General features: G+C 39.2%; 3 protein-coding genes across 3 annotated transcripts in view; 1 reads left to right on the plus strand and 2 right to left on the minus strand.

Annotated features, from left to right (window-relative positions):
- The window catches only part of MORN2 (MORN repeat containing 2), a 1,051,609-nt gene that overhangs the window by 544,974 nt on the left and 491,450 nt on the right, over positions 1–15,185 (minus strand). The window lies entirely within an intron of this gene.
- Positions 1–15,185, minus strand: part of GEMIN6 (gem nuclear organelle associated protein 6) — a 470,738-nt gene that overhangs the window by 443,349 nt on the left and 12,204 nt on the right. The window lies entirely within an intron of this gene.
- Positions 1–15,185, plus strand: part of ATL2 (atlastin GTPase 2) — a 79,550-nt gene that overhangs the window by 21,838 nt on the left and 42,527 nt on the right. The window contains exon 2 of the mRNA XM_050753380.1: positions 9,826–10,070. Coding sequence (XP_050609337.1) covers positions 9,826–10,070 — 245 coding nt within the window. The remainder of the gene's footprint in view (positions 1–9,825; positions 10,071–15,185) is intronic.

The raw sequence follows: 15,185 nt of genomic DNA on the forward strand, positions 1-15,185 counted from the left end.
TCAAGGGATTCTCCTGCCTCAGCTTCCCAAGTAACTGGGATTACAGGGATGTGCCACCATACCCAGCTAATTTTTGTATTTTTAGTAGAGACGGGGTTTCTCCGTGTTGGTCAGGCTGGTCTTGAACTGCCAACCTCAGGTGATTCTCCTGCGTTGGCCTCCCAAAGTGCTGGGATTATAGACATGAGCCACCACACCTGGCCCCTTATTGGCTTTTTAAGCTATACTTTTTTTTTTTGTTTGTTTTAAAGCCATTGCTCTAGGTAGGGCTAATGATACTCATCTTTAATATATCTGTCTATTTAGAATCAAAGTTTTACCACTTTCCACTTTAAAATCATAACCTTAGGGTGTAATTTCATTTACTTTGCCTCGTAACATGTCTTTTAAAATTTTCTACTTCTACATTCTTTATAAACCCCATATTGATCAATTATCTTTTAAGGAAATTAGTTGGAGGAAAGAACTAGTCTTTTATGTTTGTATCTATTTACTATTTTGGATTCAGAGCAATAGGAAAGAATAAAGAGACTTTCCATTTGATAATGTTTCATTTCAGCCTGAAGAACATTATATAGCTCTCATGTAATGCACATCTGCTGATGACAGATACTCTTTGCTTTTTTTTTTTTTTTTTTTTTTTTGAGACGGAGTCCTTGTTCTGTCGCTAGGCTGGAGTGTAGTGGCACGATCTTGGCTCACTGCAGCCTCCCGGGTTCAAGCGATTCCCCTGCCTCAGCCTCCCAAGTAGCTGGGATTACAGGTGTGCACCACCACGCCTGGCTGATTTTTTGTATTTTAGTAGAGACAGGGTTTCACCATGTTGGCCAGGATGGTATTAATCTCCTGACCTTGCGATCTGCCCACTTCGGCCTCCCAAAGTGCCAGGATTACAGGTGTGAGCCACTGCACCCGGCCATACTCTTTGCTTTTGCTGTCTTTATTTACTTTCATTTTTGAATGATCATTTTCACTGAATATAAAAGTCTAGGTTGACACTTTTTTTGAAACGCTATAAAGCTATCAATCCCTTGTCCTCTGGCCTTCAGTGCTTCAGTGATGATGTGATAAGAAGTGGTTATTTGAATTATTCTGCTCTGTATAATAAGTGTATACTTGTTAAATGACTATATAATAATTATTTGAATTATTCTGCTCTGTGTCCTGTTATCTTTGGTTTTTGGTTTTTAGCAGTCTGGCTGATGTGGTTTTCTTTGTATACTGGAGGTTTGCTGAGCTTTTTGGACCTGTAAATCTCTGTCATCAAATTTTGGTAACATTATGACTATTACTTCTTCAAATATGTTTTCAGCTCCAGCCTCACTTTGTTCCTCTGGGATTCTAAATGCACGTTGGTTAGTGTTCCATAGGGTCCTGAGACTCTCTTAGTTTTTCTTTATTCTTTTTTCTCTCTGTACTTAAGATTAGAAAATCTCTTTTGATCTCTTTTTAAGTTTACAAACTTTCTTCTGTTACCTATAGTCTGCTGCTGTCCGTCCAGTGAGTATTTCATTTTAATTACTGTACTTGTCAGTTCTAGAATTTTCATTTGTTTTTTTAATAGTTTCTGTAGTTTTTTGGCTGAGACTCCTCATCTATTTATTTATTAAGACTTTATTTTCCTGTAAGTCCTTGAACATATTTACAGTATCTGGTTAAAAGCGTTTGTCTGCTAAATTCAACATCTGGGTCATGGCAGAATTGGTACTGTTAACTGCTTTTCTTTCTTGACTATGGGCTCCATTTCCTTCTTTGTTTGTATGTCTAGTAATTTCTGATTTATATACTGTATGTTAAATGTTATGCATTGTAGAGATTTTGAATTCTCTTACCTTGTTTTTGGTTTGGCAAGTAGTTTAATTACTGATGGATCTTGACCTTGGCTTTGCTTCATACTTCGTTAGTGTGGTTCTGTGGAAAGCTTAGAGGAAATCTCCCTGACTTAGTGGTACTAAATTTCCAAACTGTGTACCTTGCTTGCAGATCTTTTCAAGTCTTGGTTTTTTTTAGACTTTGATTGGATGGATTGTCAGTAGGCCTTACTCTAGAACTTGACCCTCAATTCTAAGATATGTCCATTCTAGTGTCTCAGCTTGATGCCTGAGGTATAGATGTTTCTTTCCACTCTGGCTGGGCCAGAACTCCAAAGCGTCTCAGTAATGTTTGACTTATGTTTCTCTCTCAACCCTGTAGTAGCTTCCTTCTGGTAAGCGTTGCATAGTATTGTGTTCCCCTGCACCTGTGATGCTTGTTGTCCTTGTCCAAGGACTTCTGGGCTCCATGTCTGCATAGATCCTTTTTCTCTGATATCCTGCCTCACAGATTCCTACTGCTCTAGTAATCTTGAACTCAGATTTTTGTGCTCTAGTTCCTCATGCTATAGTTAGGAAATTGTTCCCAGGCGAAGAGCTGGGAATGATCATGGCACTCACCTTGAAAGTTTCCTTGTGCTGCTTGTTGTCCATTGCTTGAAAAACAGTGCTTGAAAAGCTGCACCTGGCCAATTTTATGCTGTTTAAAACAATACATATATTTTTTGGCTGGGTGCAGTGGCTCACGCCTATAATCCCAGCACTTTGGGAGGCCGAGGTGAGTGGATCACCTGAGGTCAGGAGTTGAGACCAGCCTGATCAACAAGGTGAAACCCCGTCTCTAGTAAAAATACAAAAACAGTTAGCCAGGCATGGTGGCAGGTGCCTGTAGTCCCAGCTACTTGGGAGGCTGAGAGAGAAGAATTGCTTGAACCCGGGATGTGGAGGTTGCAGTGAGCCGAGATCACGCCACTGCACTCCAGCCTGGGCGACAGAGCAAAACTCCATCTCAAAAAAAAAAAAAAAAAGAAGTTAAATATATATATATATATATATATATATATATATATATATATATATATATATATAATGTATGTATAATTTTTTAAGAGTGTAAATGTGTTTTTTAGGCTGCATAATATGTTAGTATATGGCTAAAATAACTGTTGGGCCACTTGCCAGTTTTGAGGTATGCAACATTAATTTTTGCCCCCAGAAATAAAATTGGTAAACTTGAACATCTTCATTAGCGTCTTTATTTCCTTATAATAAATCCCTAGAAATATATTTAACCATGGTATAACCTCTTTAAGGCTCCTAAAAAATATGTGCTAGAATAAACTTGAATACCTAGGTACTGTTTTCACTTGGTTATGAAACATAAATGTTGAGGTTCAAGTACTAGGCACTAACACATTACTTAGCTTTTGTGGGATAACTAATTTTTATAAGTAGACTGAATAGACTGAATCAAGGTTACTTCCCATAAAAATTTGTTTCAAGTTTTTGTTTGGAATGTGAATAATAAAATATACCTTTCATTCCTTTTGAAAGGTGAATTATTCTTTGTTCTCTTTTTATAAGTTTAGTTTTGGATTCATGTAATCTAACATTAATGCTACATTTTATTATAATGTAGATATGTAGCACTTTTTTATTATCTTAGTTATAATTAAGCTTGAATTTTGCTGATGGATCTAGGTCACCCCTGAAGTGTAAATTTTGCTGTTGGAATACATGCTGAGTGTATGAATTTGGCAGATTTAAGATAAAGTGTGATTAGACAACAAAAAGACAGGTGTCTTATTTAAATAGACTTTTTGTTTTTTTTTAGAGCAATTTTAGCTTCACCGCAAAGTGAAGCGAAAGTGTAGTTCACACATACTGTCTGCCCCTCCATATACACACTCTACCCCGCCATCAGCATTTCACCCACAGTGGTGCTTTTGTTAAAATCGATGAACCTTCACTAACACATTATCATCATCCAAAGTCTATAGTTTTACATTAGGGTTCACTCTTGGGGTTGTACATTCAATGGGTTTTTCACAGATGTATAGTGACAGGTATCAACCAATTTCGTATTATAGAGAATAGTTTCACTGCCCTAAGAAATCTTTTGTGTTATACCTGTTCATCCCTCCCTGTCCCCCAACCCCTGGCAATCACAGGTCTTTTTACTAAGACACCTTCCTTTTGTTAGGCCTTGTGGCAAATAGATATTAGGTAGGTACCTTAGTGTTAATGTATGGAGAGATATTTGAGAAGCAGGTGATCATCTGTAGGTGTCTTTTAGCTTTGACCTTGAAAGACCCATTTGGGGGCTAGAGTAGGGAGAACTGACTTGAAACTGTGAATCACAAAAATGTGCTGGAGGACTGAAATCTACTTCTCCCAGTAAATTTTTGACATTGAAAAATGGAAATAAAATCACTATTTTATACACAGGATGTAACTTCAGTTTAAAATTTTAGTGTAGTGCCGAAATTAAAGACTTTTAATTGTAGGTAATCACTAAATGCTAATACAGTATTTGCAGGTATCCTAATGAACTTTACATACAAGTCTCTTTTATTCAATTGCTTATATCAGTATTTGATGGAGTACTGTATTTAGTCCATATTTGGTAAAGAAATCACCATGGGGAGTAAGTAGACAGATGCAGGTGAATCACATCATTGTTATGCTCCATTATACCTTTGAAATCTATTTGCTAGCCCTTCTCTTTAAAAGGCTGTAGAATAGATAATGGTGACAAATATGTAGACATATTCTGTCTATTTGAAAGGCCTGTCTTTGTCTATGCTAATAAATTTGGTCGCATAGTAACTGTGGCCAACTAATGTAGGTGAATTTTCAAGTTAACAAAGGTTTTCTGCCCAGTGGGGTTTTTTTTTTCCTTAAACTTCTAAAAAACCAACTAATGCTTTCTTTACAATAAGAACTAAACTGTTTGTTGGTTTTAGCAAAATCACCAACCTCCACATTTGGTCATTGTGATATTTTAGCAGTTATTACTTTTGAGTTCTTTTTAAAAGTGTTTTACTTGGTTCATAATTGTTTTTTTTTTGGTTTTTGAGACGGAGTTTCGCTCTTGTTGCCCAGGCTGGAGTGCAATGGCGCAATCTTGGCTCACCGCAACCTCCGTCTCCCGGGTTCAAGCGATTCTCCTCCCTCAGTCTCCTGAGTAGCTGGGATTACAGGCATGCACCACCACTCGTGGCTAATTTCGTATTTTTATTAGAGATGGAGTTTCTCCATGTTGGTTAGGCTGGTCTCGAACTCCTCACCTTAGGTGATCCGCCCTCCTTAGCCTCCCAAATTGTTGGGATTACAGGCATGAGCCACTGTGCCTGGCCAAACTTCATAATTTTTATGGAATTTTTGTGTTATATATACTTAATACTCTTGAGTTGCCAGAGGTATTTCCCTAAACTATTTGATTATCACATTTGCTTATAAACTAGGTAAGGACAGGGCCAGACGTAGTGGCTCATGCCTGTAATCCTAGTACTTTGGGAGCCTGAGGTGGGTGGATCACCTGAGGTCAGGAGTTTGAGACTAGCCTGGCCAACATGGGGAAACCTTGTCTCTACTAAAAATACAAAAATTAGCCTGGAGAGGTGTTGGGCGCCTGTTGTTCCACCTACTCTGGAGGCCAAGACAGGAGAATGGCTTGAACCCAGGAGGCAGAGGTTGCAGTGAGCTGAGATCGCACCACTGCACTCCAGCCTGGGTGACAGAGCACTCTGCCTCCAAAAAAAAAAAAAAAAAAAAAAAAAAAAGGAAGGGCAGATGTAAGACTCCTGAGTAAAATGCTTAAACTAGACACCTGCTAGGCTAGGTGTCAGGCACTGTTCTCGGTGCTGGTAGAGAATGGTTAATGGGGTGATTGGGATCCTTACTTTAGTGGCACACACATTCTGTGGAGCGGGAGATATAAGGTACACATTATTTAAACAAATGAAAAAAGATTGTTTTAGGAATTGAAAAGAACTATGAATAAAGCTGTTTCATTAAAGTGTTAAGGAAGGGGATCTGTGATTTAGATTGAGTGGTCAGGGAGGGCCACGCTGAGGAGATAACCTTTGAGCTGAAGAGCTGGATGATGGAAACATAAACCATGTGAATTTGTAAGGACAGAGCATTCCAGATAGGGGACAACACACGACAAAAATTCTAAGGTGAGAAACAGGGTTAGCTTCCTCAGGGAACAACAAGAAGGCCAGATCGTCCAGGCTTCGGGAATGAATAGGAGTGTGTTGTAAAATGAAACATGCTTTATAAGGTCCCCTGCTCACTTCTAGAGAGAGGAGGCTGGGCCCAGATCGCATACGACTGTGGAAGCCATGGTAAGGTATTTAAGGGCTTTCTTCTTTTGTTTGTCTATTTTCTGCTTATGATGGGAAACTAAGTGGTAAATTGGCAATCCAAGTGGGGAGACATTTAGTAAGTATGTACTTACATAAATATTCAAGTGATTAAAATTTGGGGAGTATAGGATGACTAAACTTGGTTGGAATCCTCAGGGAAGATTCTTGTTCCTGGAAAGTGACTTTTGAGCTGAGATGTAAGGAATAAGTCTGAATTGATTAGGAAACAACACAGGGAAGAGTACTCTAGGCAGAGGAATATTATAGCAGAATCTAGAAAGAGCTTAACAGCAGCCTGAGGATCTGATGAAAGGCTAGCTTGGCTACCTAGTTTAAACCAGGGGTTCCCAACCCTAGGGCTTTGGACTGGTACTTGTCTGTGGCCTGATAGGAAGTGGGTCGCACAGCAAGAGGTGAGTAGCAGGCAAGCGAGAATTAGTGCCTGAGCTTTGCCTCCTGTCAGATCAGCGGTGAGATCATAGGAGCGTGAACCCTATTGTGAACTGCATGTGTGAGGGATCTGGGTTGTGTGCTCCTTACAAGAATCTAACTAATGCCTGATGATCTGAGATGGAACAGTTTTATCCCGAAACCACTGCTCCACGTTCTGTGGAAAAGTTGTCTTTCATCACACCAGTCCCTGGTACCAAAAAGGTTGGGGACCACTGGTTTAAAGAGAAGAATAGCACCAAATGAGGTAACAGAGATTGGAGGTGAGTACGGGACCTTATAGAGCATGTGTAGGATTTTAGTCATTAGTCCTCTGTAACAATGATTTTAAGGAGGGTAACTTGGTTAACTTTACATTTAACTATATTATTTAGTTGCTACTCTGTGGAGATTACATTGCATTGGGTAAGAGGACAAGAGTATTATTAATGAAGGGGGAGACCAGTTAGGTGCTACAATGTGAGATAAGATGGCAGTGACAAGTGCAGGAATGTTATCAATAGAGATTCAGAAATGAAGAAATTAAGAAGATGGTTATTGATTAGATTTAGGGGTAAGTAAAAGACGCATAGATGTATCTCTGTATGTCAAGGACAGCCAGCAGGTCTGTGCCAGAGCAAATGGGTGGATGACAGTGTCAGTACACAGCTACACTGGTCAAATGAAAATCACCATAGCATTTTGACATTTCAAGGGGAAAATAAAAGCTTCTATTGGATTGGTTATTTTGAAGTTACTGTTAACTTACACCTATGGTGCTTACTGTGTAGCATACATATTTTAACTCATTGAATCCTGATGACAACCCTGTGAGTTAGGTACTGCTATGCTTGTTTTACACACCCCCATTTTCCAGATGAGAAAACAGGTGCAGAGAAGTTAAGTGACATACATCGAGGCAGTTTTGCTGCCTAGTTCATGGTCTTAAACCACTAATTAAGCTTAGAAACTTACACCATTTGCATCCTGTTTTGTTATTTATCTGGACCTACCTAATGAGGCATTAGCTTAGAATTTATCTGTATTGGAACTTTTCCTGGAAAGTTCACTTTTTTGCATGCATTCAAATAGCATACCTGACTGTTGCTATATACCATTGATACAGGCAGTGATAATGTCCTCTTTAATTAAATAATGATTGCTTTTACTTTCAGAGATTCTCCTTTGAAGCGGCTTGCTCTTTATAATGCATTGTCATTGTTTGCAGCACATGTTGAAATAGTGCTGTTGACTTCGCTATATACAGTTAAAGGTGCCTTGTGATGTGGAGGTAAAGGCTCTAATAGTCCTTGCAAATCAGAGAAATGAGATGCTTCTTTTGGTAATAAGATTAAAAATCCACTAATGTAGTTATATAATCTTTGCTCTATGAATATTGGTTATGTGGATAAGGTATTATTGAACTGTTGACTAATAATGTACCACGCCTCAGTGGACTGGCTTTCTCCTCAGAGTAGGACAGTCATTGATTGCATTGAAAACAGTGGATACCGTATGTGTCCTTAGAGTGGAAACTGACACTTAGTAGACAGGCTCAAGGAGGGAGTCTCTTAGAAATTTTGATGTGGGAGAAGATAAGGTCCCCTGGAGTAACTAGTTGCTACATGGGATCAAGCAGTTGGTAGAGAAGAAAGTCAGACAAGGTATGTGTCCTCTGAAGCTAGGTGTTTTTTTAAAGAAGAACAGAAACCTAGACTTTGGAAGTTTATCTCTGCTGTTTACATTTCTGTACTTCTTCATCACTATTCAGTAAAGTTATGTCTGCAAAGGTTACCTTAATTTTAGTGTGTTGTGGTGAACAAAGGAAGGGTTTATATGGCTGTTTTGGGGAACTATGTAGTCTTAAAGTGGTGGCTGTAGTGTTTGGTAAGAAAGAGCTCCAGTGGGAGATGAAATTCTGAGATATAAGTGCATGTCACTGACTGTTCTTTACTGAACATTAATCCTATGCTTTGCTTTAATGAGGAGGCTGTAGTACTAGGTTACTGTTATTAAATTAGGGACTCATTGTAAGTATCATTTTTGGAAACTTGTTAGAATCCTAATTTTCCTCTTTAGGTTTCAGAATGAAAAATAACATGAATAATTTTTTTTTGTTTTGTTTTTTGAGACTTAGTCTCACTCTGTTGCCCAGGCTGGAGTGCAGTGGCGTGATCTCAGCTCATTGCAACCTCTGCCTCCCAGGTTCAAGTGATTCTCCTGTCTCAGCCTCCCAAGTAGCTGGGACTACAGGCATCCGCTACCATGCCCAGCTAATTTTTGTATTTTTAGTAGAAAAGAGGTTTCCCCGTGTTGGCCAGGCTGGTCTTGAACTCCTGACCTCAGGTGATCCACCTGCCTTGGCCTCCCAAAGTGCTGGGATTATACCCACTGCACCCAGCCACATGAACAATTTTAATATACGTTTTTAACGTTTATAAAGGAGAGTAATGTTTGTAAATTTTCTAGGTGATGCCTACAGGAAAATTGGGATCTGAAGCATTAGGTGAAATTGATTTTTCCCCTCTTTAGTTTTTGTGTGCATACAGTTGTAAAAGTTATTTACAGAATAATACAGGGCTCAAAAACAGCTGCTGTTCACATTTAGCTGTTAGGACTTCATTGAGATAGAGGCCATATTTAGTATTATTATCTGTATGTATAATGGTGTATGAGTCCATTTTCATGCTGGTAGTAAAGACATACTTGAGACTGGGCAGTTTGCAAAAGAAAGAGGTTTAATGGACTCACAGTTCCATGTGGCTGGGGAGGTCTCACAATCATGGTGGAAGGTGAAAGGCAAATCTCACTCACATAGTGGCAGAGGAGAAGAGAGCTCGTGCAGGGAAACCTCTCATAAAATCATCAGATTTCATGGGACTTACTCACTATTATGAGAACAGCACAGGAGAGAACCTCCCCCTGATTCAGTTACCTCCCACTGGGTCCCTACCACAACATGTGGGAATTGTGGGAGCTACAATTCAAGATGAGATTTGGGTGGGGACACAGCCAACCATATCAAGTGGGAAATCTTATCAGCATTCTTTGTCCTGTTACAGAAGGAGTGAGAAATCCAAAGGAACATTGTAATAATATATAATGAGGGAAGGGGCAATTTTTTATTTGAAATTTTGCTTTAGTTGTGGTCCTTAATGAAAGTTCGTAATGTAGGGATTAAAGTAACCACTTTCTTTCTTTTTAAATTCTAGGTGAGAATTATGAAGATGATGACTTAGTAAATTCTGATGAGGTTATGAAGAAACCATGTCCAGTACAGATTGTTCTTGCTCATGAAGATGACCATAACTTTGAACTTGATGAAGAAGCTTTGGAGCAGATACTGCTACAGGAGCACATACGAGATCTTAACATAGTAGTGGTATCTGTAGCAGGAGCTTTTCGTAAAGGGAAGTCATTTCTACTGGACTTCATGCTTAGATACATGTATAACAAGGTGAATAGTCTTTTAAATTGAACCCAGTTCAAAAGAAAAAAGTACCAACCAAGCCTGTTAAAAAAATAGACAAAAACCAGAACTGTATCTTTTTTTTTTTTTTTTAAATTTAAGTGGTCTCACTCTGTCACCCAGGATGGAGTGCAGTGGTGTGGTCATGGCTCACTGCAACCTCAACCTCCCAATCTCAAGCAATCCTCCCACCTCAGCCTCCCGAGAAGCTAGGACTACAGGCGTGTGCCACCCTGCCCAACTCTTAAAAAAACTTTTTTTTTTGTTGTTGTTGCAATGGGGGTCTCACTTTGTTGTCCAGGCTGACAGAACTGCATTTTTAATTCTATAGAAATATAATTCTTTATAGGACTTCCTGGTCAATACAGTAATGTAAGTTTGAGCTCTTGATTCTTCATTGCCATAATTCCCTTCTGCATATACTGCATAAGGAAGCATATGATTGAGCTTCTGTGTTCCAGGCATTGTAGCTCTAACCTAAGTTGTCTGAGTATATCCTAGAAGTCTCTGAAGTACTATTTATCTTCTTTCCCTTTTTGTTATTTCTTCACACTTTCCTTTTGGCCACCTTTACAGTGAGTAAAGTAGAGACCTTTGAAAAAGTGTGTCTGTGTTCCTCAGACAAGTTAGTTTTAGTGACTATTACCTTTGGAGATAAAGTCCAGCTCCTTAGAGTGGCTTCTGCAGGCATCCATGATCTTTGAATCTCATCTCTTGCCCTTCATATGTCAAATAAACTATAGTTTTTGCTGTTCCTTGAGTATGCCATGTTTCTTCTCAAATATTATGGTATTCTTGTCTCATCTTTTCATGGGGGCCTTCCATGACATTTAGGACTATATTACATCCTCTTCCTAACTCATGGTTGTATGTTTTATTGATATTACTTTAGTTGCTTATTTTTTTCTGGCTACTTTAATCTCTGTCATGGGTGTGGGCCCTCTGTTGATTATCAAGCACCTGGCACAAGAATTGGGTCTTAGGAGATACTTACATTTTAATTGATGAATCTCTTTCCCTTCTATGGGTTTTCACTTTGAGATGGTACCAGACAATTGTTACTTACCTATCTCTACCTGACTCTTTCTCTCCTGAAAAAAAAAAAGGGGAAAAAAAATTTTTCACTTGAATTGGAATGTTTTTCTGATAATTGCAAGTTTGACTGAGGGAATGGGAGTTTGAAAGGGAACAGGAGAAGGAATTGGAAATTTTGGAGTGGAACACTTAGTGGAATTGCTATATAGGGAACTTGTGACATTCAGAAGCCACATGAATTATTAGAAATAACACTTTGACAGAATTATGTAATTGTCTAAACACCTGTCAGGATGATCACCTTTATGAGTTCTGTGTACATTTGTAATTGGGTGTGCATTCTCTTCGAGTAAGAAATAAGGTAAACATTCTCATTTTGTTTGTTTTTCCAGGAAGCTTTTCAGTAAAGTTTTTTCATGGGGATCATTTCAGGCATTCTCAAATATACCCGAGTATCAGTAACATAGTTTATATTAGAGAACAATATTTTACATGTTTGGGACATTGAGAAAGATAAATCATTTTGAAGTTTTTCTCATTGATTGAGACGCGATCTCACTCTGTCACACAGGCTGGAGTGCAGTGGTGTGAACATGGCTTACTGCAGCCTCAACCTCCTCTGCTCAAGTGATCCTCCCACCTCAGCCTCCCAAGTAGCTGGCAGTACAGGCATGCGCCACAATGCTTGGCTGATCTTTAAATTTTTTTGTGAAGATGGGGTTCTCACTATGTTGTCCAGGCTGGTCTTGAACTTCTGGCCTCAAGTGATTCTCCCACCTCAGCCTCCCAACGTGTTGAGATTACAGGTATGAGCCACCACGCTCAGCTAAGGGTTTCCCATTTAGACTTGATCTAGAATTTGACATCTGAAATACAGAAATGTTTAAGTAGTGACATATTTTTTTAAAAACTGTACATTTAAAGATGATAAAAGATTTCTATATTTTGAGGTCCCCGTAAGTCCTTAAGTTAGCTTGTGTATATTGTATTTATCTGTGTCTAAGCTGTTCAGTGCAAATGTATTTTGTTGCAAGTAGGTCACAGACAGTAGAAAGTTAGAAGGGGAGGGAAGCTTAGATCACTTATCTAGGAATGGCAGATAAGTTTCACCTCAGGTGCCATTTCTGTTTCCATCTCTGATCCATTAGTAGTGGCTGTTCAGAGTGGAGTAGCAGCCCCGTTGTCATATATTTGCCATATCTGTGCAAACGGAACTCTCTTTCCTGGGGGAGTTGCAGAAGCCTTGCAAAAGTTAAGGTGGCTTGAGCGAGGTTGTACATCTAGTTAATGGCTTTTAAGCTGAAATATCTTTATTAGCTTTCATTTATAGTATTGCCCTATAGAATTCCTGATATAAATCACCTTATTCTGTCAATCAAAAATTGCATTTAAATGATAATCTGATTTTTGGATAATGTGCCTCCACTACACTGATGATGTGGTGGGTCATGCTTTTCCTATGAGATAAAAGTTAAGAAGGAGAAATAATGGGATAGTTGGATTTATTTTATTAACCTATATGCCTGCACAGGTGGTATGCTAGCTGAAAGAAAACTAGTGACATACTGACAGTGTAAGTTTTCAATGTTGACCTGAGTCAATGTGTGTAAGTATGCAGTTGACGAAAGTAGTGAGTAGTTTTACAAGAGGAGATTAAAATCTAATCAAAGACAGAATTGGTGGGTATGGTTCTGGTGTGAGGGATGTTTTTTTTTTTTTTTTTTTTAATTTATTTATTATTATTATACTTTAAGTTGTAGGGTACATGTGCATAACGTGCAGGTTTGTTACATATGTATACTTGTGCCATGTTGGTGTGCTGCACCCATCAACTCATCATTTACATCAGGTATAACTCCCAGCCGAAACCTCTGCAGACGCAAACGACTCGGTCTGACAGCTTTGAAGAGAGCAGTGGATCTCCCAACACGGAGGGATGTTGACTTTCCCCTCCTAAATAAATGTTACACTCAAGTATTCTATGCCCCGCCCCCCCACTTCTAATTCTTATTTACTTATTTAGGGGTGTGCTTTAGATAAATGTATCTTTTCCTTAAAAAGTTTTTCCCCTTGAAGTATAATTTACATGCAGAAAAGGTGTACAAATCTTAAGTGTACAGCTTGATGAAATTTTACATAGGTATACACCCTTACTACCACCACCCAGATGAAAATATAGAACAACCCCCATTTTGTGTTCCTTCTCAGTTAATATCTACCCCCGCAAAAGTAACTGCTGTTCTGAACTTCTCACCACAGGTTCATTTAGCTGTTTTTGAACTTTACATGAATGAAATCATACCATAGGTATTCTGTGTTTGGCTTATTTTGTTGACATTCTAACTTTGAGATGTACCCATGTTTTTGCATTATTTTTGTTTCCTTAATCTACTGTATGAGGGCAGGGCGCAGTGGCTCACGCCTGTAATCCCAGCACTTTGGGAGGCCGAGGTGGGTGGATCACCTGAGGTCAGGAGTCCGAGACCAACTGGGCCAACATGATGAAACCCCGTCTCTACTAAAAATACAAAAATTAGCTGGGTGTGGTGATGGGCACCTGTAATCCCAGTTACTTGGGAGGCTGAGGCAGGGGAATCACTTGAACCTGGGAGGCGGAGGTTGCAGTGAGCCGAGATTGCGCCATCACATTCTAGCCTGGGCAACAAGCGCGAAACTCTGTCTCAAAAATAAATAAAAATAAAATTAAATATTCTACTGTATGATTATGCCACATTTTACTTATCCATTTAACTGTTGATGGGGTTTTGCGTTGATATTACAATTTTTAGTCAACTGATTTTTTTTTTTTGTTTTTGAGATGGAGTTTCGCTCTTGTTGCCCAGGCTGGAGTGCGATGGCACAATCTTGGCTCACTGCAACCTCCACCTCCTGGGTTCAAGCGATTCTCCTGCTTCAGCCTCCCAGGTAGCTGGGATTACAGACATGTGCCACCATGCCCAGCTAATTTTGTATTTTTAGTAGAGATGGGGTTTTTCCATGTTGGCCAGGCTGGTCTCACTTCCAACCTCAGGTGATCCACCCACCTCGGCCTCCCAAAGTGCTGGGATTACGGGCGTGAGCCACCATGCCCAGACTGATTTTTTTTAAAGTTGTTTTTTCTTTCTTTCCATTTTTAACACAATATTAGAGGTCATATGTTTTTTAAGTTTTCAAACACATTTTTTGTATTGAAATATAACAAAGAGAGCATGTATACCTGTTCCCTTTACCTAGTTTCTTCTGATGTTATCATTAGTGTGATACGTTTGCAAAACTAAGAAACCAATATTGGTACAGTACTGTTAACTAAACCCCAGACTTCATTCAGGCTTCAGCAGTTTTTCCATTGGTGCCCTTCTTTCTATTACAGGATCTGATACAGAATATGATTCCTAGATTTAGCTGTCATGTCTCCTTAGTGTCTTCTGGTCTGTGAGAGTTTATCAGCCTTTCCTTTTTTTCATGATCTTGACTTTGACTTTTTTTTCTGTTTTTTTTTTTTTTTTTTTTTTTAATTTTTTTTTTTAATTGAGACGTAGTTTTGCTCTTGTTGCCCAGGCTGGAGCGCAATGGCGCAATCTCGGCTCACGGCAACCTCCGCCTCCTGGGTTCAAGCAATTATCTCGCCTCAGCCTCCCAGGTAGCTGGGATTACAGGTGGCTGCCACCACACCCAGCTAATTTTTGTATTTTTAGTAGAGATTGGGTTTCACCATGTTGGCCAGGCTGGTCTCAAACTCCTGACCTCAGGTGATCCGCCCACCTTGGCCTCTCAAAGTACTGGGATTACAGGCGGGAGCCTGGCGATCTTGACTATTTTGAGGAGTACTGGTAAGGTATTTTGAAGAATGTTCCTCAATTTAAGTTTGTCTTACATTTCTGTCATGGTTAGACTGGGGTGATGGGATTTTGGCAAGAATACTACTGAGGTCAAATACCCTTCCTATCACATTGTATCTGGGGGTGCGTATAGTCATGTGATACTGCTAGGAATGTTACTCTTCATCTCTTGGTTAAGCTTGTGTTTGCCAGGTTTCACCACTGCAGACTTGCTATTTTTTAGTCATTA

Source organism: Macaca thibetana, chromosome 13 (assembly GCF_024542745.1).
Source record: "Macaca thibetana thibetana isolate TM-01 chromosome 13, ASM2454274v1, whole genome shotgun sequence".
NCBI classification, from domain to species: domain Eukaryota; kingdom Metazoa; phylum Chordata; class Mammalia; order Primates; family Cercopithecidae; genus Macaca; species Macaca thibetana.